The sequence below is a fragment of the Ascaphus truei genome, chromosome 14 (genome assembly GCF_040206685.1).
Source record: "Ascaphus truei isolate aAscTru1 chromosome 14, aAscTru1.hap1, whole genome shotgun sequence".
NCBI lineage: Eukaryota > Metazoa > Chordata > Amphibia > Anura > Ascaphidae > Ascaphus > Ascaphus truei.
The window spans coordinates 15,398,147-15,424,541 of NC_134496.1; the positions used below are offsets into that span (position 1 = coordinate 15,398,147).

At 55.6% G+C, this 26,395-nt stretch overlaps 1 protein-coding gene across 3 annotated transcripts in view; it reads left to right on the forward strand.

The window, feature by feature from the left end:
• PACS1 (phosphofurin acidic cluster sorting protein 1) overlaps nucleotides 1-26,395 on the forward strand; it is a 72,178-nt gene that overhangs the window by 15,370 nt on the left and 30,413 nt on the right. For all 3 annotated transcript variants that reach the window (XR_012787939.1, XM_075569777.1, XM_075569776.1), the window contains exons 8-15: nucleotides 17,103-17,162; nucleotides 17,644-17,798; nucleotides 23,917-24,010; nucleotides 24,343-24,411; nucleotides 24,530-24,624; nucleotides 25,153-25,267; nucleotides 25,676-25,777; nucleotides 26,321-26,395. The exon at nucleotides 26,321-26,395 is cut by the window's right edge and continues 35 nt beyond it. Coding sequence is in view for 2 of the 3 variants with exons in the window: in XM_075569777.1 (XP_075425892.1) it covers nucleotides 17,103-17,162; nucleotides 17,644-17,798; nucleotides 23,917-24,010; nucleotides 24,343-24,411; nucleotides 24,530-24,624; nucleotides 25,153-25,267; nucleotides 25,676-25,777; nucleotides 26,321-26,395 (765 nt within the window). In the remaining variant the exon portion in view is untranslated. The remainder of the gene's footprint in view (nucleotides 1-17,102; nucleotides 17,163-17,643; nucleotides 17,799-23,916; nucleotides 24,011-24,342; nucleotides 24,412-24,529; nucleotides 24,625-25,152; nucleotides 25,268-25,675; nucleotides 25,778-26,320) is intronic.

Sequence of the window (26,395 nt, forward strand, 5' to 3'; positions counted from 1 at the left end):
CAGATGTACAGCCGGAGCCAGAGCTGCGGTCTCATATTCAGCGCCTGACGGTGACGCTGGGAATAAGGTCTCAGTACAGATGTACAGCAGGAGCCAGAGCTGCGGTCTCATGTTCAGCGCCTGACGGTGACGCTGGGAATAAGGTCTCAGTACAGATGTACAGCCGGAGCTGCGGTCTCATGTTCAGCGCCTGACGGTGACGCTGGGGATAAGGTCTCAGTACAGATGTACAGCCGGAGCCGAAGCTGCGGTCTCATGTTCAGCGCCTGACGGTGACGCTGGGAATAAGGTCTCAGTACAGATGTACAGCCGGAGTCGGAGCTGCGGTCTCATGTTCAGCGCCTGACGGTGATGCTGGGAATAAGGTCTCAGTACAGATGTACAGCAGGAGCTGCGGTCTCATGTTCAGCGCCTGACGGTGACGCTGGGGATAAGGTCTCAGTACAGATGTACAGCCGGAGCTGCGGTCTCATGTTCAGCGCCTGACGGTGACACTGGGGATAAGGTCTCAGTACAGATGTACAGCAGGAGCCGGAGCTGCGGTCTCATGTTCAGCGCCTGACGGTGACGCTGGGAATAAGTTCTCAGTACAGATGTACAGCCGAAGCCAGAGCTGCGGTCTCATGTTCAGCGCCTGACGGTGACGCTGGGGATAAGGTCTCAGTACAGATGTATAGCAGGAGCTGCGGTCTCATGTTCAGCGCCTGACGGTGACGCTGGGGATAAGGTCTCAGTACAGATGTACAGCCGGAGCCGGAGCTGCGGTCTCATGTTCAGTGCCTGACGGTGACACTGGGGATAAGGTCTCAGTACAGATGTATAGCAGGAGCTGCGGTCTCATGTTCAGCGCCTGACGGTGACGCTGGGGATAAGGTCTCAGTACAGATGTACAGCCGGAGCCGGAGCTGCGGTCTCATGTTCAGCGCCTGACGGTGACGCTGGGAATAAGGTCTCAGTACAGATGTACAGCCGGAGCTGCGGTCTCATGTGCAGCGCCTGACGGTGACACTGGGGATAAGGTCTCAGTACAGATGTACAGCCGGAGCCAGAGCTGCGGTCTCATGTTCAGCGCCTGACGGTGACGCTGGGGATAAGGTCTCAGTACAGATGTACAGCCGGAGCTGCGGTCTCATGTTCAGCGCCTGACGGTGACACTGGGAATAAGGTCTCAGTACAGATGTACAGCCGGAGCCGGAGCTGCGGTCTCATATTCAGCGCCTGACGGTGACGCTGGGAATAAGGTCTCAGTACAGATGTACAGCCGGAGCTGCGGTCTCATGTTCAGCGCCTGACGGTGGCACTGGGGATAAGGTCTCAGTACAGATGTACAGCAGGAGCCGGAGCTGCGGTCTCATGTTCAGCGCCTGCCGGTGACGCTGGGGATAAGGTCTCAGTACAGATGTACAGCAGGAGCTGCGGTCTCATGTTCAGCGCCTGACGGTGACGCTGGGGATAAGGTCTCAGTACAGATGTACAGCCGGAGCCGGAGCTGCGGTCTCATGTTCAGCGCCTGACGGTGACGCTGGGAATAAGGTCTCAGTACAGATGTACAGCCGGAGCTGCGTTCTCATGTTCAGCGCCTGACGGTGACACTGGGGATAAGGTCTCAGTACAGATGTACAGCAGGAGCCGGAGCTGCGGTCTCATGTTCAGCGCCTGACGGTGACGCAGGGAATAAGGTCTCAGTACAGATGTACAGCCGGAGCCAGAGCTGCGGTCTCATGTTCAGCGCCTGACGGTGACGCTGGGGATAAGGTCTAAGTACAGATGTACAGCCGGAGCCAGAGCTGCGGTCTCATGTTCAGCGCCTGACGGTGACGCTGGGGATAAGGTCTCAGTACAGATGTACAGCCGGAGCCGGAGCTGCGGTCTCATGTTCAGCGCCTGACGGTGACACTGGGGATAAGGTCTCAGTACAGATGTACAGCAGGAGTCGGAGCTGCGGTCTCATGTTCAGCGCCTGACGGTGACACTGGGAATAAGGTCTCAGTACAGATGTACAGCCGGAGCTGCGGTCTCATGTTCAGCGCCTGACGGTGACGCTGGGAATAAGGTCTCAGTACAGATGTACCTCAGGAGCCGGAGCTGCGGCCTTAATCGAGAACAAGTCGAACAGCTGGCAGATAACCTTTGCTTTACGGCTACTATTCATTGCAAGGATTGCTTTTAGAAAATTGCTTCTATAGCCAAAAACCTTCAGGGTGTTTTGCACGAAGGATCAATCTATTTGGTCTATTAGATGGAATTTTAGTCTTGGTCAATGTGGCGATTAGGTTAATTATGCGCCTGGTGCTGTCTCCCTGGTTCAAATCCTGCTTGATCTGCGTGCACTAGAGAAGGGACGACTACATTAAGCCTGTTTACTAGGAGTTTGGTAAACATGGAAATTGGCCTGTAGATCGCACAGCGGGCATGATCTTTCTCCTTCTTGTGTATGAGGGAAATTGATATTTGAAGTATATGTGGTGGAAAATGTGTGTCCAAAAGCACTGAGTTAAACAGGTTCAGTATCTGAGGTGCAAGGAAACTGTTAAACATTTTATAATACAAAGTGGAGAAGCCATCCGGACCAGGTGCTTTTGATGATGGCCTATAATCACTTCTATAATAGTGTGACCGTTTTTTCCCCAATTAAAAACCGGGACAATTTTCACGCACAATGATCACGTTGCCTGCGTTAGTGTAATGCCCAAGGCGAAGGAACTCCGGCCCATGTGTGATGTAACCTCGTTTAGATTACGGCGTCTGGGGAGGGTCGCTGGGGCCAGACCTTGAAAAATCTGTAGTCGGGAAATTGCCACGTCATTGTGGCCTCTCACTGCAGCAAAGCAAGCCGCTTTCATTTTAAATGAGTGAAAGCTGATGCTCAGGTCTCCAGGGCGATCTCCTGTTTGGGGTTTGATACTCATGGCTCTGTGGCAACGGTCGAGAGTCAGAACTTCCCCGGTTCTGTCCGGAAGGACTGAGGTCGGCCATTTTGACACACGTTCTTGTGGTTCTAGGATTGTTTCAGGGGTACCCCTTCTAAGATTTCTCCTGCCTCTGTTAATTCCTCCATCTGCGTTTGTATGCGCGTGAGGCTCTTCTGTCTTAAATTGTGCGTTTATAGATACATCCAGTTTTCTTACTAAGGTGGCTGTTCTCCCTCCCGGGAAGGAGACGCCCTTTTTTTATTTCTTTAAGGGCCTGTTGTATTTCGGAGTGCAGGAGAGCCTTTATATTCCCATACAGGTCGTCTATATCCCTCTTTGTGGAGTTTGGCTGTTCATTCCCCGTTTGAATCGGAGCTGGAGCCATCACGTGTATCAGGGTCCGCGAGCTGAGAAGTGCAGGAGCTTTCTCACTTCTCCAAGGTGGCTTTTTGTTCTGCTGCTTTTAGCTAGTTGATGTTTTGGGCCATCTTTAACGCTTTATGTGCTTACATCTTCTTTTGCATGCGCTCCCTTTTTTAGGTATTTTTATTGTAATGCTGTTGAGTCAACTATATTTTGGGGTTTTCCGTAAGGCGTCAGAACATGCGCATTTTTTCCATTTGCTGCTCTGGAGCATCCAACTTAAAGTTACCAATGGATTTTCTAAATTCAGTCCCGCTACTTATAATCCTGCCAAATCTGGTTAAAATCAGTGCCGTTTTGAAAGGTTCAGTCCGCATCTTGATTGGCATCTGATTGTTTTCAATCATAGACAAAAAACTGCTCATTGATCTCGGGAATCATCATGCAAAATGTGGTTATGATATATAAGGCCTGGGACATGGTGCACGGAGGAGCGCTGGGCAGCGCTGACGCTCATGCTCTCCTGCTCAAGCAGGAGATTTCTCTTGTCCCTGCATGAGCGCCAGCGAGCGCGCTTGTGTGTCGGGTGGGAGGCTTTCGGGAGGCGGGCCTGGAGGCGGAGCGGGAGGCGGGACTAGCGCACCACGTCACGGCGCCGACGTCACAGACTGCCATTGGCTTCTGGCAGTCACGTGACCGGCCCTGCGCTTCCCTCAGCGGGAAAACTAAAATTTGGTTGTCGGCTGAAATTCCACACGCCTCCGCACACCTGCGGAAGCGCCGTCTAAAGCCGCGCTGATAGGGATAATGTTTCCCCTCAGCGCGGCCTTTTTGACCATGTCCGAGGCCTTAATAGGTGTCCAAATGCAGCAAACAGACAGACAACTTTCCAAAATATATAGCAGAAGAAGAAGATTTGGTTAAAGTCAAAGGGGGCTATGTACTAAGCTCAATGGGTTTGCGTTCTGATGTTCCAAAAAAGCACGTCCTTAAACTTCCCGTACGCTAGCTGATAGAAAAAAAAGCCGCTTGGAACATTTGCATGGAGATTCTGTATCTCCATGCAAGGCTGTTACAGGCGATCGTACACTAAATAAATTCATTTTTATAATAGTGTACATGAGCAGGGGATTGTGACGGGAGCTTTGTGACAGGCTATAATAATACACCACCAAAGATATAACTGGGTTGAACCGGACGAGACTTAGATATGATAAAATATAATTTATTCCTTGAAAAAGGTGAACACACGAGATATACAAATAACAGACAAAATATGGACACTTACTTAAAGGTTAGGACAAGAAAGCCATCAGGATACAGGATGGGCCATTTTTTCCATAATTCAGTTTCAGATGTTGACATCACAGCAATACATGAAGATCATACATGAAGACACATGAAGACAATAGCCATAGGCTGAGCCTGGTTCTTATACAATTATTTCCCATTGAACACAACCTAAACCCAGCCTCTCTCATAAATCAGTGGTGAGGTTGACAGTTTCCCTCAGAGTAAAACTCCTCCCACCCAAGGACGTTTAAAAACTGCTTTTCCTATCTAAATAACTTCATAACTTTAGTTCAGTAGTACTTTCTGGCACGCGAGACATATTAATACATTCCGGCACGCATGACGCTCCCAATAAGACTAAATATTACCGTGTAATACTACAATTAAGAGAGATATTAATATCTGTCGCTTAGGACCTTCTACACATCATGTGTCTGTAATCGTTATGTGCGAATCAGTCCCACGAATACACATATGTAGCTTTTAGCACGTTCAGCCAAGGACATCTCATAATATTCTTATATTTAATAAGGTCACTCATTCTGATATCTCCTTTCGTAACCGCGCCCCTGGCCCCCATCAAGAAATCCTTTGAAGCAGGAACTCCTGTGTAGTGAACATTTGTCACCGGTGCTATATTTCACACCCAATGCCCCAGCCTGGGTCCTAGCTGTCTACCAGCCAGATGTGTTAACATAGACCAAACCCCCTCTGTACTTTTCACACCCACTTCAATCAAGCCTTTTGAAGCCCAGATATTTCTGAAAAGACACCACACATCCTGATTTATTTTCCTAAAATGCAGCTAATAAACCCCTTAAGCCCCAGTGTGTGTGTGGTGCAGACACTGGCCCAGAAACAATACATTTGTACAGGGGAATAAACAGTTGGATGGCTGAAGCAAGGCAAAAACACATTACTGGACCCCAGTCCAGTTAACCCCTTGCTTCCCAGGTGAGAGTAGAGGGTGGCCCAATGGGGTGTAACCCCTTTATTCCCGGGCCAAATCCCCTCTCTCTTGACAGGGGTCTCCGGAGCTGAACAGCATTGGTTTCAGGTCCGAGGACCCCCTACTTCAGGAGATACAGGCCCCGTTATGGGGTGCCGATATCCCCTGCAGAATTTCAATGTCCCGGTCACGTGACGCGGACGCTTGAAAGTGCAGGGGATACTGGCACCCCATAACGGGGCCTGTATCTCCTGAAGTAGGGGGTCCTCGGACCTGAAACCAATGCGGTTCAGCTCCGGAGACCCCCTGCACATCTACACTATGAAACACGTATATTAAAAAAAGATTTAACAAACATCAATACACGACCCCCCCCCCCCTCCGCCCTAAACATACAGTACAATAATGTGCAAAATTACTATTATCCAGATATGGAAAATAAAAAATGCACAAATGCGCACCAGGGATTAGTGGAAGGTAATTTATTAAAAACTAGCTGATATACCCGGCGTTGCCCGGAGGCCGTGAGGGGGGGGCGTGAAAGGCAGGGGGGGGGCGTGAAAGGCAGGGGGGGGGGCGTGAAAGGCAGGGGGGGGGCGTGAAAGGCAGGGGGGGGGCGTGAAAGGCAGGGGGGGGGGCGTGAAAGGCGGGGGGGGGGCGTGAAAGGCGGGGGGGGGGCCTGAAAGGCGGGGGGGGCCTGAAAGGCAGGGGGGGGGGCTGAAAGGCAGGGGGGGGCGTGAAAGGCAGGGGGGGGCGTGAAAGGCAGGGGGGGGCGTGAAAGGCAGGGGGGGGGGCGTGAAAGGCAGGGGGGGGGGCGTGAAAGGCAGGGGGGGGGCGTGAAAGGCAGGGGGGGGGCCGGAGGCCATGAGGGGGGGCGTGAAAGGCAGGGGGGGGGCGTGAAAGGCAGGGGGGGGCGTGAAAGGCAGGGGGGGGCGTGAAAGGCAGGGGGGGGCGTGAAAGGCAGGGGGGGCGTGAAAGGCAGGGGGGGGCGTGAAAGGCGGGGGGGGCGTGAAAGGCGGGGGGGGCGTGAAAGGCGGGGGGGGCGTGAAAGGCGGGGGGGGCGTGAAAGGCGGGGGGGCGTGAAAGGCAGGGGGGGGGCGTGAAAGGCAGGGGGGGGCGTGAAAGGCAGGGGGGGCGTGAAAGGCGGCGTGAAAGGCGGGGGGGGCGTGAAAGGCGGGGGGGCGTGAAATGCAGGGGGGGCGTGAAAGGCGGGGGGGGGCGTGAAAGGCGGGGGGGCGTGAAATGCAGGGGGGGCGTGAAAGGCGGGGGGGCGTGAAAGGCGGGGGGGCGTGAAAGGCAGGGGGGGCGTGAAAGGCAGGGGGGGGGCGTGAAAGGCAGGGGGGGGCGTGAAAGGCAGGGGGGGCGTGAAAGGCGGCGTGAAAGGCGGGGGGGGCGTGAAAGGCGGGGGGGCGTGAAATGCAGGGGGGGCGTGAAAGGCGGGGGGGGCGTGAAAGGCGGGGGGGCGTGAAATGCAGGGGGGGCGTGAAAGGCGGGGGGGCGTGAAAGGCGAGGGGGGCGTGAAAGGCGGGGGGGGGTGAAAGGCGGGGGGGGGCGTGAAAGGCGGGGGGGGGCCTGAAAGGCGGGGGGGGGCCTGAAAGGCAGGGGGGGGCGTGAAAGGCAGGGGGGGGGCGTGAAAGGCAGGGGGGGGGGCGTGAAAGGCAGGGGGGGGCGTGAAAGGCAGGGGGGGCGTGAAAGGCAGGGGGGGGGAGTGAAAGGCAGGGGGGGGCCGGAGGCCATGAGGGGGGGCGTGAAAGGCAGGGGGGGGGCGTGAAAGGCAGGGGGGGGCGTGAAAGGCAGGGGGGGGCGTGAAAGGCAGGGGGGGCGTGAAAGGCGGGGGGGCGTGAAAGGCGGGGGGGCGTGAAAGGCGGGGGGGGCGTGAAAGGCGGGGGGGGCGTGAAAGGCAGGGGGGGCGTGAAAGGCGGGGGGGCGTGAAAGGCAGGGGGGGCGTGAAAGGCAGGGGGGGCATGAAAGGCAGGGGGGGGCGTGAAAGGCAGGGGGGGGCGTGAAAGGCAGGGGGGGGCGTGAAAGGCGGCGTGAAAGGCGGGGGGGGCGTGAAAGGCGGGGGGGCGTGAAATGCAGGGGGGGCGTGAAAGGCGGGGGGGCGTGAAAGGCGGGGGGGCGTGAAAGGCGGGGGGGCGTGAAAGGCGGGGGGGGGCGTGAAAGGCGGGGGGGGGCGTGAAAGGCAGGGGGGGGGGTGAAAGGCAGGGGGGGCGTGAAAGGCAGGGGGGGCAACACACACACACAGTGTCACACACACACACACACACAGTGTCACACACACACACACACAGTGTCACACACACACACACACACACACAGTGTCACACACACACACACACACACAGTGACACACACACACACACGTCACCTAGAGCGACACCTACCTCTACTTCCGGCCGCCGCCATCTTTTCACTCGGCGCCGCGAGGGAAGAAGGGTGTCCTTCCGGGCGCGCCGCCATCTTAGGCGCCGCGAGGGAGGAAGGAGGTCCGCTGCCTGTTCCCCCGCCGGGGATGGAGATGAGGCGCCGCGAGGGAGGAAGGGGGTCCGCTGCCTGTTCCCCCGCCGGGGATGGAGATGAGGCGCCGCAAGGGAGAGGTGAGCGGAGGGAGACGTGAGCGAGGAAGGGGAGAGATGAGCGCTGGGAGGGAGAGATGAGCGGCGGACCTCTACTGGCGCCGCGAGGGAGGAAGGGGGGGGGAGAGATCCGGGAGGGGAGAGATGAGGGGAGGGAGAGATGAGCGCCAGAGAGAGAGGTGTGTGTGTGTGTGTGTGTGTGTGTGTGTGTGTGTGTGTGTGTCGTGAGCCAAGGGGAAGAGTGGCAGTTGGGTGACGTCACACACAGCAATCTGATTGGCCAGAGGCTGAGGACCAATCAGATTCACCGCAGATAGCACTAACCTCACTAACCATTTCGATTTTATATATTAAGATACACAAAAACTGAGGGGGTCCAACCCCACCTCAGAACAGCTGTGCAGCTGGACGGCTAAGTACTACCAAGGAGAACACCTGATGGTGACTAAACCCTAAGCTGCACAGTATACAAATACAGTAAAATTTATATAAAAAACATGAAAGAAAAAAACAAACATGAAAACAACCTATCAACAGATTTGCATAGAAACCGCCATAAGGTTGGGCACTGGCAAGGGGAAACGGACACTCACACTGAGACAGTCAGCAGACTCGCGGTGGCTGCAAAGGATCCGGATCTCGGCACCGCGGAGATGGATAAAACCGCTGCTGTCTCCTGCAGGCTCCGTCACAGCTTACCAGCATACACGCGCAGGATGACCTGTCGTGACCTCTACGCGTTTCGTACCAAGTACTTCGTCAGGAGGTCACGTACAGCGTCATCCGCGCGTATATATAGGCGGCAACTGATTGAATAAACCAGCCCCCTCAGAGAAACACCCTTACTTTGCCTAATTGCTACACTGATTGAAACACCTTGAAATAAGGTTACTAGGCAACAGGGTGTATGGCAACTCATGTGGGGGATGTGCGGTTCAGCTCCGGAGACCCCCTGCACATCTACACTATGAAACACGTATATTAAAAAAAGATTTAACAAACATCAATACACGACCCCCCCCCCCCCCCTCCGCCCTAACACATACAGTACAATAATGTGCAAAATAACTATTATCCAGATATGGATAATAGATTATTTGCCCATTATTAAACACTGCATTAGCATACATAAATAAAGTAAATAAATACAGTTATACTTACCACAACAGCAGGTCCCTCTGTCCTCCGTTGCAAGAAAGCATATATACATAATAAAGACATTCTAATGGCCCCTAACCCCTTAATCACCTTAGCGGTTACTAACTGCTATAGTCATTAAGGGGTTAACCCACCCTGCCCCCATACAAACCCGGGAGGCCTAAGCACCCACCCCGGATTGACTATACCCACCCTGTACCCATTGAATAGTATAGTGGTACATCATACCCATATAATAATAATATGGGCATGATAAACCTTTATAGCACTCAGCACCCTAATTACAATACATTAATGCACCAGATACACAATAATAAACATAACTCCAAAAAAACACACTTCACTAAATAAAAACAGTAGCCAGCTAATCCAATGAATACAAGCAATAACAACATCAACAATGAATTAATTAAACCATTAACCAATCAAACCAATTAATTACTAAACGAACTCAAAATGAATAGTAACACTAACCAATCAAACCAATTAATTACTACAACATTAATGAATTTAAACATTAAAATACAAAGAAATAAATTCAAACAATCTCTGAAATAACCATAAAACGCATTAGCTAACATAATACAACATTAACTACAAACGAACACCAATCGCAAACATTTTATTACCATTAAGCAGGAAAAAAACAAACAATCACATCCACATAAGAAAATGAAATTAAAAAAACCAACAGCAATACCAAGCCAGAAATGCCCCCCAAACATTGCCATAATAATGTATTAATCTGTACCCTAAAGTGGTACAAATTAATATATTATCAGTCAATGTGCCTCCCCCCAAAAATTAAAAATCACATCCAATGAAAAAACCTGTTAAAAAAGACATTTACAAACATTCAATGTATTACTTACCATTAGAAGCGGTGGCCCTCCGACTCCCGGGGCAACGGGAAGCTCACGTACCTTGAAGGCCTCCAACAGCATCCGATGCCAAAGGCAGGGGGGGGGGCGTGAAAGGCAGGGGGGGGGCCGGAGGCCATGAGGGGGGGCGTGAAAGGCAGGGGGGGTCGTGAAAGGCAGGGGGGGGCGTGAAAGGCAGGGGGGGGGCGTGAAAGGCAGGGGGGGGCGTGAAAGGCAGGGGGGGCGTGAAAGGCAGGGGGGGGCGTGAAAGGCGGGGGGGCGTGAAAGGCGGGGGGGGCGTGAAAGGCGGGGGGGCGTGAAAGGCGGGGGGGGCGTGAAAGGCGGGGGGGCGTGAAAGGCAGGGGGGGGGCGTGAAAGGCAGGGGGGGGCGTGAAAGGCAGGGGGGGCGTGAAAGGCGGCGTGAAAGGCGGGGGGGGCGTGAAAGGCGGGGGGGCGTGAAATGCAGGGGGGGCGTGAAAGGCGGGGGGGGCGTGAAAGGCGGGGGGGCGTGAAATGCAGGGGGGGCGTGAAAGGCGGGGGGGCGTGAAAGGCGGGGGGCGTGAAAGGCAGGGGGGGCGTGAAAGGCAGGGGGGGGGCGTGAAAGGCAGGGGGGGGCGTGAAAGGCGGCGTGAAAGGCGGGGGGGGCGTGAAAGGCGGGGGGGCGTGAAATGCAGGGGGGGCGTGAAAGGCGGGGGGGGCGTGAAAGGCGGGGGGGCGTGAAATGCAGGGGGGGCGTGAAAGGCGGGGGGGCGTGAAAGGCGGGGGGGGGCGTGAAAGGCGGGGGGGGGTGAAAGGCAGGGGGGGGCGTGAAAGGCGGGGGGGGGCCTGAAAGGCAGGGGGGGCGTGAAAGGCAGGGGGGGGGCGTGAAAGGCAGGGGGGGGGGCGTGAAAGGCAGGGGGGGGCGTGAAAGGCAGGGGGGGCGTGAAAGGCAGGGGGGGGGAGTGAAAGGCAGGGGGGGGGGCCGGAGGCCATGAGGGGGGGCGTGAAAGGCAGGGGGGGGCGTGAAAGGCAGGGGGGGGCGTGAAAGGCAGGGGGGGGCGTGAAAGGCAGGGGGGGCGTGAAAGGCGGGGGGGGCGTGAAAGGCGGGGGGGGCGTGAAAGGCGGGGGGGGTGAAAGGCAGGGGGGGGCGTGAAAGGCGGGGGGGGGCCTGAAAGGCAGGGGGGGCGTGAAAGGCAGGGGGGGGGCGTGAAAGGCAGGGGGGGGGGCGTGAAAGGCAGGGGGGGGCGTGAAAGGCAGGGGGGGCGTGAAAGGCAGGGGGGGGGAGTGAAAGGCAGGGGGGGGGCCGGAGGCCATGAGGGGGGGCGTGAAAGGCAGGGGGGGGCGTGAAAGGCAGGGGGGGGCGTGAAAGGCAGGGGGGGGCGTGAAAGGCAGGGGGGGCGTGAAAGGCGGGGGGGCGTGAAAGGCGGGGGGGGCGTGAAAGGCGGGGGGGGCGTGAAATGCAGGGGGGGCGTGAAAGGCGGGGGGGGCGTGAAAGGCAGGGGGGGCGTGAAAGGCAGGGGGGGCGTGAAAGGCAGGGGGGGGGCGTGAAAGGCAGGGGGGGGCGTGAAAGGCAGGGGGGGCGTGAAAGGCGGCGTGAAAGGCGGGGGGGGCGTGAAAGGCGGGGGGGCGTGAAATGCAGGGGGGGGCGTGAAAGGCGGGGGGGCGTGAAAGGCGGGGGGGCGTGAAAGGCGGGGGGGGGGCGTGAAAGGCGGGGGGGGGCGTGAAAGGCAGGGGGGGGGTGAAAGGCAGGGGGGGCGTGAAAGGCAGGGGGGGCAACACACACACACAGTGTCACACACACACACACACACAGTGTCACACACACACACACACAGTGTCACACACACACACACACACACAGTGTCACACACACACACACACACACAGTGACACACACACACACACGTCACCTAGAGCGACACCTACCTCTACTTCCGGCCGCCGCCATCTTTTCACTCGGCGCCGCGAGGGAAGAATGGTGTCCTTCCGGGCGCGCCGCCATCTTAGGCGCCGCGAGGGAGGAAGGAGGTCCGCTGCCTGTTCCCCCGCCGGGGATGGAGATGAGGCGCCGCGAGGGAGGAAGGGGGTCCGCTGCCTGTTCCCCCGCCGGGGATGGAGATGAGGCGCCGCAAGGGAGAGGTGAGCGGAGGGAGACGTGAGCGAGGAAGGGGAGAGATGAGCGCTGGGAGGGAGAGATGAGCGGCGGACCTCTACTGGCGCCGCGAGGGAGGAAGGGGGGGGGAGAGATCCGGGAGGGGAGAGATGAGGGGAGGGAGAGATGAGCGCCAGAGAGAGAGGTGTGTGTGTGTGTGTGTGTGTGTGTGTGTGTGTGTGTGTGTGTGTGTGTCGTGAGCCAAGGGGAAGAGTGGCAGTTGGGTGACGTCACACACAGCAATCTGATTGGCCAGAGGCTGAGGACCAATCAGATTCACCGCAGATAGCACTAACCTCACTAACCATTTCGATTTTATATATTAAGATACACAAAAACTGAGGGGGTCCAACCCCACCTCAGAACAGCTGTGCAGCTGGACGGCTAAGTACTACCAAGGAGAACACCTGATGGTGACTAAACCCTAAGCTGCACAGTATACAAATACAGTAAAATTTATATAAAAAACATGAAAGAAAAAAACAAACATGAAAACAACCTATCAACAGATTTGCATAGAAACCGCCATAAGGTTGGGCACTGGCAAGGGGAAACGGACACTCACACTGAGACAGTCAGCAGACTCGCGGTGGCTGCAAAGGATCCGGATCTCGGCACCGCGGAGATGGATAAAACCGCTGCTGTCTCCTGCAGGCTCTGTCTCAGCTTACCAGCATACACGCGCAGGATGACCTGTCGTGACCTCTACGCGTTTCGTACCAAGTACTTCGTCAGGAGGTCACGTACAGCGTCATCCGCGCGTATATATAGGCGGCAACTGATTGAATAAACCAGCCCCCTCAGAGAAACACCCTTACTTTGCCTAATTGCTACACTGATTGAAACACCTTGAAATAAGGTTACTAGGCAACAGGGTGTATGGCAACTCATGTGGGGGATGTGCGGTTCAGCTCCGGAGACCCCCTGCACATCTACACTATGAAACACGTATATTAAAAAAAGATTTAACAAACATCAATACACGACCCCCCCCCCCCCCTCCGCCCTAACACATACAGTACAATAATGTGCAAAATAACTATTATCCAGATATGGATAATAGATTATTTGCCCATTATTAAACACTGCATTAGCATACATAAATAAAGTAAATAAATACAGTTATACTTACCACAACAGCAGGTCCCTCTGTCCTCCGTTGCAAGAAAGCATATATACATAATAAAGACATTCTAATGGCCCCTAACCCCTTAATCACCTTAGCGGTTACTAACTGCTATAGTCATTAAGGGGTTAACCCACCCTGCCCCCATACAAACCCGGGAGGCCTAAGCACCCACCCCGGATTGACTATACCCACCCTGTACCCATTGAATAGTATAGTGGTACATCATACCCATATAATAATAATATGGGCATGATAAACCTTTATAGCACTCAGCACCCTAATTACAATACATTAATGCACCAGATACACAATAATAAACATAACTCCAAAAAAACACACTTCACTAAATAAAAACAGTAGCCAGCTAATCCAATGAATACAAGCAATAACAACATCAACAATGAATTAATTAAACCATTAACCAATCAAACCAATTAATTACTAAACGAACTCAAAATGAATAGTAACACTAACCAATCAAACCAATTAATTACTACAACATTAATGAATTTAAACATTAAAATACAAAGAAATAAATTCAAACAATCTCTGAAATAACCATAAAACGCATTAGCTAACATAATACAACATTAACTACAAACGAACACCAATCGCAAACATTTTATTACCATTAAGCAGGAAAAAAACAAACAATCACATCCACATAAGAAAATGAAATTAAAAAAACCAACAGCAATACCAAGCCAGAAATGCCCCCCAAACATTGCCATAATAATGTATTAATCTGTACCCTAAAGTGGTACAAATTAATATATTATCAGTCAATGTGCCTCCCCCCAAAAATTAAAAATCACATCCAATGAAAAAACCTGTTAAAAAAGACATTTACAAACATTCAATGTATTACTTACCATTAGAAGCGGTGGCCCTCCGACTCCCGGGGCAACGGGAAGCTCACGTACCTTGAAGGCCTCCAACAGCATCCGATGCCATCCGCCATGAAGATCCGGATCAGGTACCCAAATCTTCTTTTTTCTTTCTTTAATCACCTTCTTCTATCTTCATCTGTCACCATTTCTTGATCTTCTTTATCTTCTATCTTCATCTGTCAATCCAAAAAACCCCATGGTAGATCCCAACTGATGTTGTCTCGTCGTCTTCTTGGGCTCAAATGAGGCGTCACGGCCTTAAATAGGGCTTGTGACGTCACATTTAGCCTCAAAATGGTTAACGGCCACCTGATTGGCTGTTCAAACCATGTTCCGACTTTAATTTTTTTTTTTTTAACATGACGTCACTTAAAGGGAATGATGCCAGCCAATCAGAATGGCTGTGCTTCATTTGCCTTTAAGATGACTTCACTAAATCCAAGATGGCCGGCGTCACATGGTATTTCAGCCAATCAGAGTGTGGAATTGGTTTCCACGATCAGATTGGATGAAATACCATGTGACGCCGGCTTCGTCACGTCATCTTAAAGGCAAATGAAGCACAGCCATACTGATTGGCTGGCATCATTCCCTTTAAGTGACGTCAATCAGGTTGGCTGTTAACCATTTTGAGGCTAAATGTGACGTCACAAGCCCTATTTAAGGCCGTGACGCCTCATTTGAGCCCAAGAAGACGACGAGACAACATTGGTTGGGATTTACCATGGGGTTTTTTGGATTGACATATGAAGATAGAAGATAAAGAAGCTCAAGAAATGGTGACAGATGAAGATAGAAGAAGGTGATTAAAGAAAGAAAAAAGAAGATTGGGGTACCTGAGCCGGATCCTGATGGCGGATGGCATCGGATGCTGTTGGAGGCCTTCAAGGTACGTGAGCTTCCCGTTGCCCCGGGAGTCGGAGGGCCAACTCTTCATTGGATGTGTTTTTTGGGGGAGGCACATTGACTGATAATATATTAATCTGTACCACTTTAGGGTAAATACATTATTATTACAATATTTGGGGGGCATTTGTGGCTTGGTATTGCTGTTGGTTTTTTTAATGTCAGTTTCTTATGTGGATGCGATTGTTTGTATTTTTCCTGCTTAATGTAATAAAATGTTTGCGATTGGTGTTCGTTTGAAGTTAATGTTGTATTATGTTAGCTAATGCGTTTTATGGTTATTTCAGAGATTGTTTGAATTTATTTCTTTGTCTTTTAATGTTTACATTCATTAATGTTGTAGTAATTAATTGGTTTGATTGGTTAGTGTTACTATTCATTTTGAGTTGGTTTAGGAATTAATTGGTTTCATTGGTTAATGGTTTAATTAATTAATTGTTGATGTTGTTACTGCTTGTATTCATTGGATTAGCTGGCTACTGTATTTATTTACTTTATTTAGGTATGCTAATGCAGTGTTTAATAATGGGCAAATAATCTATTATCCATATCTGGATAATAGTTATTTTGCACATTATTGTACTGTATGTGTTAGGGGGGTGTATTTAGTTAGAAATAATGTTTAGTATTTTTGTAGGCACAACATTGGTACCGCAGGCCCACGGGTACCCCGGGACTCCCGCAGGGACCCCGGGACGGGCGCGGGTTCAGCCGGGGACACCCGCGCGACCCCCGGCCTCCCTCGGGGACACCCGCCGGCCTGTTGTATGGGTGTTGTGCATGCAAAAATGTAAAGCAAGAAATTTTTCAAAGTCCAGCTTTTTTTGCGTCTACCCTGAGCTGACGTGTTCTGTTGAACGCAACTTTCGCGTACGCTAAGGTTACGTAGCTTAGTGCATCCCACTTAAGGGCAGAATTGAACACAAACAGGGTAACGAACGAGCAAAGTTGGACTTAGAAAAAATTCCTGAAAAAAGTCCGTTTTAGAGCGCAAAGTGCCTGTTTGCGTGGCTTAGTGCATCGTGTTCAGTGCAACATCACGTTCTAAGAGCACTTTGCGCTCTAAAAACGACTTGACGGAGCTTAGTGCATGACCCTCAAAGTCTCAACCCCCCTCTCACTCCCACGCTCCCCCTTCTCTCTCGCTCACCCGTGTCCCTCTCTCCCTCCATCTCTCTCTCCCCCTCTCCGCTCTCTTTCCCCCCCTCTCTGCCCCCTCTCCTCTCTCCCCACCTCTCCTGTCTCCCCCTCTCTCCGCACCTCTCCTGTCTCCCCCCTCCCCCCCTTTCCCTCTCTATCCCTCCCTTCCCTCTCTATCCCTCCCTTCCCTCTCTCTCCCCCTTCCCTCTCTCTCCCCCCTTCCTCTCTATCCCCCATACTCCTCTCTCTCTCCCATCCCTCTCTCCCCCCCATCCCTCTCTCTCCCACCATCCCACTCTCTCCCCCCATCCCTCTCTCTTTCTCTCCCTTCTCTACTCCTCTTCTATCTCCCCCTCTCTCCCCCCATCTCTCTCTCCCCCTCTCTGCTCTCTCTCCCCCCTCTCTGCCCCCTCTCCTCTCTCCCCCCCTCCCCCCTTTCCCTCTATCCCTCCCTTCCCTCTCTATCCCTCCCTTCCCTCTCTCTCCCCCCTTCCCTCTCTCTCCCCCCTTCCCTCTCTCTCCCCCCTCCTCTCCTCTCTCCCCCCTTCCTCTCTCCCCCCTTCCTCTCTCTCCCCCTTCCTATCTCTCCCCCCTTCCTATCTCTCCCCCCTTCCTCTCTATCCCCCCTCCAACTCTCTCTCTCCCATCCCTCTCTCTCTCTCCCATCCCTCTCTCCCCCCCATCCCTCTCTCTCCCCCCATCCCACTCTCTCTCCCCCCATCCCTCTCTCTTTCTCTCCCTTCTCTACCCCTCTTCTATCTCCCCCTCCCTCTCTCACAATCTCTCTCTTTGCAGCAGCCGAATATTAAACAGAAGTTTGTGGCTCTTCTGAAAAGATTCAAAGTCTCGGAGGAGGTGAGAGTCTCTGACCCTGTATATATACCCCCTCTAATATAACCCCTAATACACAACTCCTATATATATACCCCATCATATATACCCCCTCATATATGCCCCCTCTAATGTAGCCACTTATATACTGTATAGCCCCTCTAATACAACACCCCCTCATTCATATGCACACCCTCATATATACCGCTAATATTCCCCCTCTAATATACCTCATCTAATGTACACCTCATATATACCCCCTCTAATATACCCCTCTAATAAACCCCCTCATTTATACATCTCTCTCTCTTCCCCCCCTTTATCTTTTCCCCCCCCCCTCTCTCTCTCTCTCTCTCTCTTTGTCTCTCTCCACCCTCTCTCTTCCCCCCAATCTCTTCCCACTTCTTCCCCCCTCTCCTTTCTCCCCCTCTCTTTCCCCTCTCTCTTCCCCGTCTTTCCTGTCCTCTCTCTCTCCCCCCTTTCTTTCTCCTCCCCCCTCTCTCAGGTTGGCTTTGGTCTGGATCATGTGTCCCGTGATGAGATCAGGGAGGAAGATCTCGATGATTTATATGACAGTTTAGAGATGTTCAACCCGAGTGACAGCTGCCCAGAGCTGGAAGAAAGCGAGAGCGTCCTGAGCACTCCCAAACCAAAGCTCAGGTGAGAGGCACAGCTCGTACACCCAGAGAGGCGCAGCTCGTACACCCAGAGAGGCGCAGCTCGTACACCCAGAGAGGCGCAGCTCGTACCCAGAGAGGCGCAGCTCGTATACCCAGAGAGGCGCAGCTCGTACACCCAGAGAGAGAGGCGCAGCTCGTACACCCAGAGAGGCGCAGCTCGTACTCAGCGAGGCACAGCTCGTACACCCAGAGAGGCGCAGCTCGTACACCCAGAGAGGCGCAGCTCGTACACCCAGAGAGGCGCAGCTCGTACACCCAGAGAGGCGCAGCTCGTACACCCAGAGAGGCGCAGCTCGTACACCCAGAGAGGCGCAGCTCGTACACCCAGAGAGGCGCAGCTCGTACACCCAGAGAGGCGCAGCTCGTACACCCAGAGAGGCGCAGCTCGTACACCCAGAGAGGCGCAGCTCGTACACCCAGAGAGGCGCAGCTCGTACACCCAGAGAGGCGCAGCTCGTACACCCAGAGAGGCGCAGCTCGTACACCCAGAGAGGCGCAGCTCGTACCCAGAGAGGCGCAGCTCGTACACCCAGAGAGGCACAGCTCGTACACCCAGAGAGGCGCAGCTCGTACACCCAGAGAGGCGCAGCTCGTACACCCAGAGAGGCGCAGCTCGTACACCCAGAGAGGCGCAGCTCGTACACCCAGAGAGGCACAGCTCGTACCCAGCGAGGCACAGCTCGTACACCCAGAGAGGCACAGCTCGTACACCCAGAGAGGCACAGCTCGTACACCCAGAGAGGCACAGCTCGTACACCCAGAGAGGCGCAGCTCGTACACCCAGAGAGGCGCAGCTCGTACACCCAGAGAGGCACAGCTCGTACCCAGCGAGGCACAGCTCGTACACCCAGAGAGGCACAGCTCGTACACCCAGAGAGGCACAGCTCGTACTCAGAGAGGCACAGCTCGTACACCCAGAGAGGCGCAGCTCGTACACCCAGAGAGGCGCAGCTCGTACACCCAGAGAGGCGCAGCTCGTACACCCAGAGAGGCGCAGCTCGTACCCAGAGAGGCGCAGCTCGTACACCCAGAGAGGCGCAGCTCGTACACCCAGAGAGGCGCAGCTCGTACACCCAGAGAGGCGCAGCTCGTACACCCAGAGAGGCGCAGCTCGTACACCCAGAGAGGCGCAGCTCGTACACCCAGAGAGGCGCAGCTCGTATACCCAGAGAGGCGCAGCTCGTACACCCAGAGAGGCACAGCTCGTACCCAGAGAGGCGCAGCTCGTACACCCAGAGAGGCACAGCTCGTACCCAGAGAGGCACAGCTCGTACCCAGAGAGGCGCAGCTCGTACACCCAGAGAGAGAGGCGCAGCTCGTACACCCAGAGAGAGAGGCGCAGCTCGTACACCCAGAGAGGCACAGCTCGTACCCAGAGAGGCACAGCTCGTACCCAGCGAGGCACAGCTCGTACACCCAGAGAGGCGCAGCTCGTACACCCAGAGAGGCGCAGCTCGTACACCCAGAGAGGCGCAGCTCGTACACCCAGAGAGGCGCAGCTCGTACCCAGAGAGGCGCAGCTCGTACACCCAGAGAGGCGCAGCTCGTACACCCAGAGAGGCGCAGCTCGTACACCCAGAGAGGCGCAGCTCGTACACCCAGAGAGGCGCAGCTCGTACACCCAGAGAGGCGCAGCTCGTACACCCAGAGAGGCACAGCTCGTACCCAGCGAGGCACAGCTCGTACACCCAGAGAGGCACAGCTCGTACTCAGAGAGGCACAGCTCGTACACCCAGAGAGGCGCAGCTCGTACACCCAGAGAGGCGCAGCTCGTACACCCAGAGAGGCGCAGCTCGTACACCCAGAGAGGCACAGCTCGTACACCCAGAGAGGCGCAGCTCGTACCCAGCGAGGCACAGCTCGTACACCCAGAGAGGCGCAGCTCGTACACCCAGAGAGGCACAGCTCGTACACCCAGAGAGGCACAGCTCGTACCCAGCGAGGCACAGCTCGTACACCCAGAGAGGCGCAGCTCGTACACCCAGAGAGGCGCAGCTCGTACACCCAGAGAGGCGCAGCTCGTACACCCAGAGAGGCGCAGCTCGTACACCCAGAGAGGCACAGCTCGTACACCCAGAGAGGCACAGCTCGTACCCAGAGAGGCACAGCTCGTACCCAGAGAGGCGCAGCTCGTACACCCAGAGAGAGAGGCGCAGCTCGTACACCCAGAGAGGCGCAGCTCGTACACCCAGAGAGGCACAGCTCGTACCCAGAGAGGCACAGCTCGTACCCAGAGAGGCGCAGCTCGTACACCCAGAGAGAGAGGCGCAGCTCGTACACCCAGAGAGGCGCAGCTCGTACACCCAGAGAGGCGCAGCTCGTACCCAGCGAGGCACAGCTCGTACACCCAGAGAGGCGCAGCTCGTACACCCAGAGAGGCGCAGCTCGTACACCCAGAGAGGCGCAGCTCGTACACCCAGAGAGGCGCAGCTCGTACACCCAGAGAGGCGCAGCTCGTACCCCCAGAGAGGCGCAGCTCGTACACCCAGAGAGGCGCAGCTCGTATACCCAGAGAGGCGCAGCTCGTACACCCAGAGAGGCGCAGCTCGTACACCCAGAGAGAGAGGCGCAGCTCGTACACCCAGAGAGAGAGGCGCAGCTCGTACACCCAGAGAGGCGCAGCTCGTACACCCAGAGAGGCGCAGCTCGTACACCCAGAGAGGCGCAGCTCGTACACCCAGAGAGGCGCAGCTCGTACACCCAGAGAGGCGCAGCTCGTACACCCAGAGAGGCGCAGCTCGTACACCCAGAGAGGCGCAGCTCGTACACCCAGAGAGGCGCAGCTCGTACACCCAGAGAGGCGCAGCTCGTACACCCAGAGAGGCGCAGCTCGTACACCCAGAGAGGCGCAGCTCGTACACCCAGAGAGGCGCAGCTCGTACCCAGAGAGGCGCAGCTCGTACACCCAGAGAGGCGCAGCTCGTACACCCAGAGAGGCGCAGCTCGTACACCCAGAGAGGCGCAGCTCGTACCCAGCGAGGCGCAGCTCGTACACCCAGAGAGGCGCAGCTCGTACACCCAGAGAGGCGCAGCTCGTACCCCCAGAGAGGCACAGCTCGTACCCAGAGAGGCACAGCTCGTACACCCAGAGAGGCGCAGCTCGTACACCCAGAGAGGCACAGCTCGTACACCCAGAGAGGCGCAGCTCGTACACCCAGAGAGGCGCAGCTCGTACACCCAGAGAGGCGCAGCTCGTACCCAGCGAGGCACAGCTCGTACACCCAGAGAGGCACAGCTCGTACACCCAGAGATGCACAGCTCGTACACCCAGAGAGGCGCAGCTCGTACACCCAGAGAGGCGCAGCTCGTACACCCAGAGAGGCGCAGCTCGTACCCAGAGAGGCACAGCTCGTACACTCAGAGAGGCGCAGCTCGTACACCCAGAGAGGCGCAGCTCGTACACCCAGAGAGGCGCAGCTCGTACACCCAGAGAGAGAGGCGCAGCTCGTACACCCAGCGAGGCACAGCTCGTACCCAGCGAGGCGCAGCTCGTACACCCAGAGAGGCGCAGCTCGTACCCAGAGAGGCGCAGCTCGTACACCCAGAGAGGCACAGCTCGTACACCCAGAGAGGCACAGCTCGTACACCCAGAGAGAGAGGCGCAGCTCGTACACCCAGAGAGGCGCAGCTCGTACACCCAGAGAGGCGCAGCTCGTACACCCAGAGAGGCGCAGCTCGTACACCCAGAGAGAGAGGCGCAGCTCGTACACCCAGCGAGGCACAGCTCGTACCCAGCGAGGCGCAGCTCGTACACCCAGAGAGGCGCAGCTCGTACCCAGAGAGGCGCAGCTCGTACACCCAGAGAGGCACAGCTCGTACCCCCAGAGAGGCGCAGCTCGTACACCCAGAGAGGCGCAGCTCGTACACCCAGAGAGGCGCAGCTCGTACACCCAGAGAGGCGCAGCTCGTACCCAGAGAGGCACAGCTCGTACACCCAGCGAGGCGCAGCTCGTACACCCAGAGAGGCGCAGCTCGTACACCCAGAGAGGCGCAGCTCGTACACCCAGAGAGGCGCAGCTCGTACCCAGAGAGGCACAGCTCGTACACCCAGCGAGGCACAGCTCGTACACCCAGAGAGGCGCAGCTCGTACACCCAGCGAGGCGCAGCTCGTACACCCAGAGAGGCGCAGCTCGTACACCCAGAGAGGCACAGCTCGTACACCCAGAGAGGCACAGCTCGTACACCCAGCGAGGCGCAGCTCGTACACCCAGAGAGGCGCAGCTCGTACACCCAGAGAGGCGCAGCTCGTACACCCAGAGAGGCGCAGCTCGTACCCAGAGAGGCGCAGCTCGTACCCAGAGAGGCACAGCTCGTACCCAGAGAGGCACAGCTCGTACACCCAGAGAGGCGCAGCTCGTACACCCAGAGAGGCGCAGCTCGTACACCCAGAGAGGCGCAGCTCGTACACCCAGAGAGGCGCAGCTCGTACACCCAGAGAGGCACAGCTCGTACACCCAGAGAGAGAGGCGCAGCTCGTACACCCAGCGAGGCACAGCTCGTACCCAGCGAGGCGCAGCTCGTACACCCAGAGAGGCGCAGCTCGTACCCAGCGAGGCACAGCTCGTACACCCAGAGAGGCGCAGCTCGTACCCAGCGAGGCACAGCTCGTACACCCAGGGAGGCGCAGCTCGTACCCAGCGAGGCGCAGCTCGTACACCCAGTGAGGCGCAGCTCGTACACCCAGAGAGGCGCAGCTCGTACACCCAGAGAGGCGCATCTCGCGCAGCTCGTACCCAGAGAGGCGCAGCTCGTACACCCAGAGAGGCGCAGCTCGTACACCCAGAGAGGCGCAGCTCGTACACCCAGAGAGGCGCAGCTCGTACACCCAGAGAGGCGCAGCTCGTACACCCAGAGAGGCGCAGCTCGTACACCCAGAGAGGCGCAGCTCGTATACCCAGAGAGGCGCAGCTCGTACACCCAGAGAGGCACAGCTCGTACCCAGAGAGGCGCAGCTCGTACACCCAGAGAGGCACAGCTCGTACCCAGAGAGGCACAGCTCGTACCCAGAGAGGCGCAGCTCGTACACCCAGAGAGAGAGGCGCAGCTCGTACACCCAGAGAGGCACAGCTCGTACACCCAGAGAGAGAGGCGCAGCTCGTACACCCAGAGAGAGAGGCGCAGCTCGTACACCCAGAGAGGCGCAGCTCGTACACCCAGAGAGGCGCAGCTCGTACCCAGAGAGGCGCAGCTCGTACACCCAGAGAGGCGCAGCTCGTACACCAAGAGAGGCGCAGCTCGTACACCCAGAGAGAGAGGCGCAGCTCGTACACCCAGAGAGGCGCAGCTCGTACACCCAGAGAGGCGCAGCTCGTACACCCAGAGAGGCGCAGCTCGTACACCCAGAGAGGCGCAGCTCGTACACCCAGAGAGACGCAGCTCGTACACCCAGAGAGGCGCAGCTCGTACACCCAGAGAGGCGCAGCTCGTACACCCAGAGAGGCGCAGCTCGTACACCCAGAGAGGCGCAGCTCGTACACCCAGAGAGGCGCAGCTCGTACACCCAGAGAGGCGCAGCTCGTACACCCAGAGAGGCGCAGCTCGTACACCCAGAGAGGCGCAGCTCGTACACCCAGAGAGGCGCAGCTCGTACACCCAGAGAGGCGCAGCTCGTATCCCCAGAGAGGCGCAGCTCGTACACCCAGAGAGGCGCAGCTCGTACCCAGAGAGGCGCAGCTCGTACACCCAGAGAGGCGCAGCTCGTACACCCAGAGAGGCGCAGCTCGTACACCCAGAGAGGCGCAGCTCGTACACCCAGAGAGGCGCAGCTCGTACACCCAGAGAGGCGCAGCTCGTACCCAGAGAGGCGCAGCTCGTACACCCAGAGAGGCGCAGCTCGTACACCCAGAGAGGCGCAGCTCGTACACCCAGAGAGGCGCAGCTCGTACCCAGAGAGGCGCAGCTCGTACCCAGAGAGGCGCAGCTCGTACTCAGAGAGACACATCAACTACCCAGAGAGACACATCAACTCACCCTGAGAGACTTACACGCAGGGAGACATCCCCCATTCAGAGGGACTTACACCCAGGGAGACATCTTACACCCAGAGAGAGACTGCCAGAACTTTTCTTTAATGAGGACTCTGTGATTCACTCTTTAGACCGTTCTTTGAGGGAGTCTCTCAGTCGAGTTCTCAGACAGAGATCGGCAGCTTGAACAGCAAAGGGAGCCAGGGAAGAGACATCAGCAGCCCGGTGAGAGGGTGGGGGAGAGATGGGGGAAGGGTTGAAAGAGTGAGAGAGTGAGGAGGGGTTTAAGAATGTGTCAGTGAGCGAGACAACATCTGTGAGGGAGACAGTGAGCATCAGTGGGAGGAATAGAGAGTACGTCGGTGAAAGGAAAAGAGAGCATCAGTTTGAGAGAGTGTGTGAATAAGAGTGTCAGTGTGAGTGAGTGGGCGCGTAAGTGAGATAGCCAGAGAGCGACCGAGAGAGCGCTTCGGTGAGAGGCAGAGTGAGTATATGAGAGAAAGTTAATAAGAATGTGTGTGTGAGTGTCTCTGTATGACGGTCTCTGTATGTTACAGGGGGACGTGGTCTCGGCTGAGGTGAAGATGTCTCGTGGTCGGGAGGATTCCATGGACACAGAGAGTCAGGTACACAGGAAGTACTCTATATTACAGGGCGTTCTCTCTGTATATCGGCCTGTGTCATATGGATGTCTAGCAGGATCCTGACGCTCTCTGTATCACAGGATCTTTCTCTGTATTGCAGGATGTCTCTTTGGATGTGTCGCAGGATCCTGACACACTCTCAGATTCTCTCAGTTTTTCCATCCCAGAGAAATCCAAATCAATGAAGAGTCCAAAGTAAAGGAATGACCCCTGACCTCTGATCTTTTCCCTGACTTCAGATGCTGACCTCTACTCTAATGCCTTACCTAACCTAATGTTTTATCTTTAGTTTAATATCTTTGAACTCAACTGATGCCTGGCCCTGTCTGACCTCCATCTCTCTTCTGATGCCTGGCCCTGTCTGACCTCTCACCTCTCTTCTGATGCCTGGCCCTGTCTGACCTCCATCTCTCTTCTGATGCCTGGCCCTGTCTGACCTCTCACCTCTCTTCTGATGCCTGGCCCTGTCTGACCTCCATCTATCTTCTGATGCCTGGCCCTGTCTGACCTCTCACCTCTCTTGTGATGCCTGGCCCTGTCTGACCTCTCACCTCTCTTCTGATGCCTGGCCCTGTCTGACCTCTCACCTCTCTTCTGATGCCTGACCTCTCACCTCTCTTCTGATGCCTGGCCCTGTCTGACCCCTCGCCTCTCTTCTTATGTCTGCCCTCTGACCCTTTACCATGACCTATGATCTCTGACCAGTGATGTCTGTCCCTGCAGTGTGACCCCTCAGAGTAGGAGGAGCGTCCCAGTGAGACAGCCCAGCAAAGGACTGAGTGAGAGAACGCAGAGCACAGAAAGCGAGAGGGCGTCGGACATGGGTCAGAGTGCACAGGTAATAAGGGGATAGAGCATGGGTGTGCAAACTTTTTTCTTTGCGCCCCCCTGCTCGCGCTCCCCCCCCCCCCTCTTACCTTCTCTCCGGCATCGGCGGCGTCATTTGACATCATGTCGCGTTGCTATTTGCCCCCGAGGCCGCGTAGTCTTGGCGATCGCCAGAAGTCGGCTGAGAGCAGGTAAGAGGGAATTACAGAGGCCTCGCGCACTCCCCGGGGCATTTAATTTAAATGTTGTGGGGAAGCTCGCGGGCCTCTGTAAGCACCGCCCCCGCCCGTCCCCCTCCCAAAAACCTTGCGCCCCCCAGTTTGTGCATGCCTGGGATAGAGGTCTCTGTCAGTCTATCTCTGTCACTCACTGACTCTGATGGTCTCACTCTGTCTTTGGTTGTTTCTCTGTCTCTCAGATCCCTCGGAAGCTTTTACTTGATCAGTTAAATCAGAATCTCGCTGACCCGTCTCTTCCCGAGACTGTCATCATTGTGCAAACGTCAGACTGGCAGGGACAGGTGAGAGGGCCACCAGTCTCTTTTTTTTTTCTCACTCTCTCTTCTTTTCTTTTACGCACTCACTTTCTTTCTCCCCCTCTCTTTCCCTTAGGCTAAGTCCATAGACACTAAGCCCGTGCGGAGGCTGAGGGAAAGCGGGTGCTTTCCCTGTCCTTACTATGCGCGCCGTCCGGGGGGGTGTCTATGGGCGTGCCAGTGACGTCACGGAGCTGGTTCGCCGTCATTGGGCGAACCGCTCACGTGACCGGCCCTGCGCATGTAATCTAAAATGTGATTGTCGGCTACGCCTCCGCACGCCTGCGGAAGCGTGCGCGAGCCCCTGCTAAAGCCGCTCTCATTGCGGCTGCAGGGGCTCACTGGCAAGCGTGAGCGCGGCCTAAGTCTATCCCTCAATCTCTCTCCCTCACGCTCTCACACTTTCACACTCGCACAATCACTAACTGTCTCACACCCTCACTCACTCTCACACCCTCACTCACTCTCACACACTCACTCACTCTCACACACTCACTCTCGCTCACCCTCACTCTCTCTCTCTTGCAGTTTGTCTCTAGTTTGTTTCAGCAACAGCAGCAGAAACCCTGTGTGTGTACAACCTGCTCATCAGATGTACAGTGT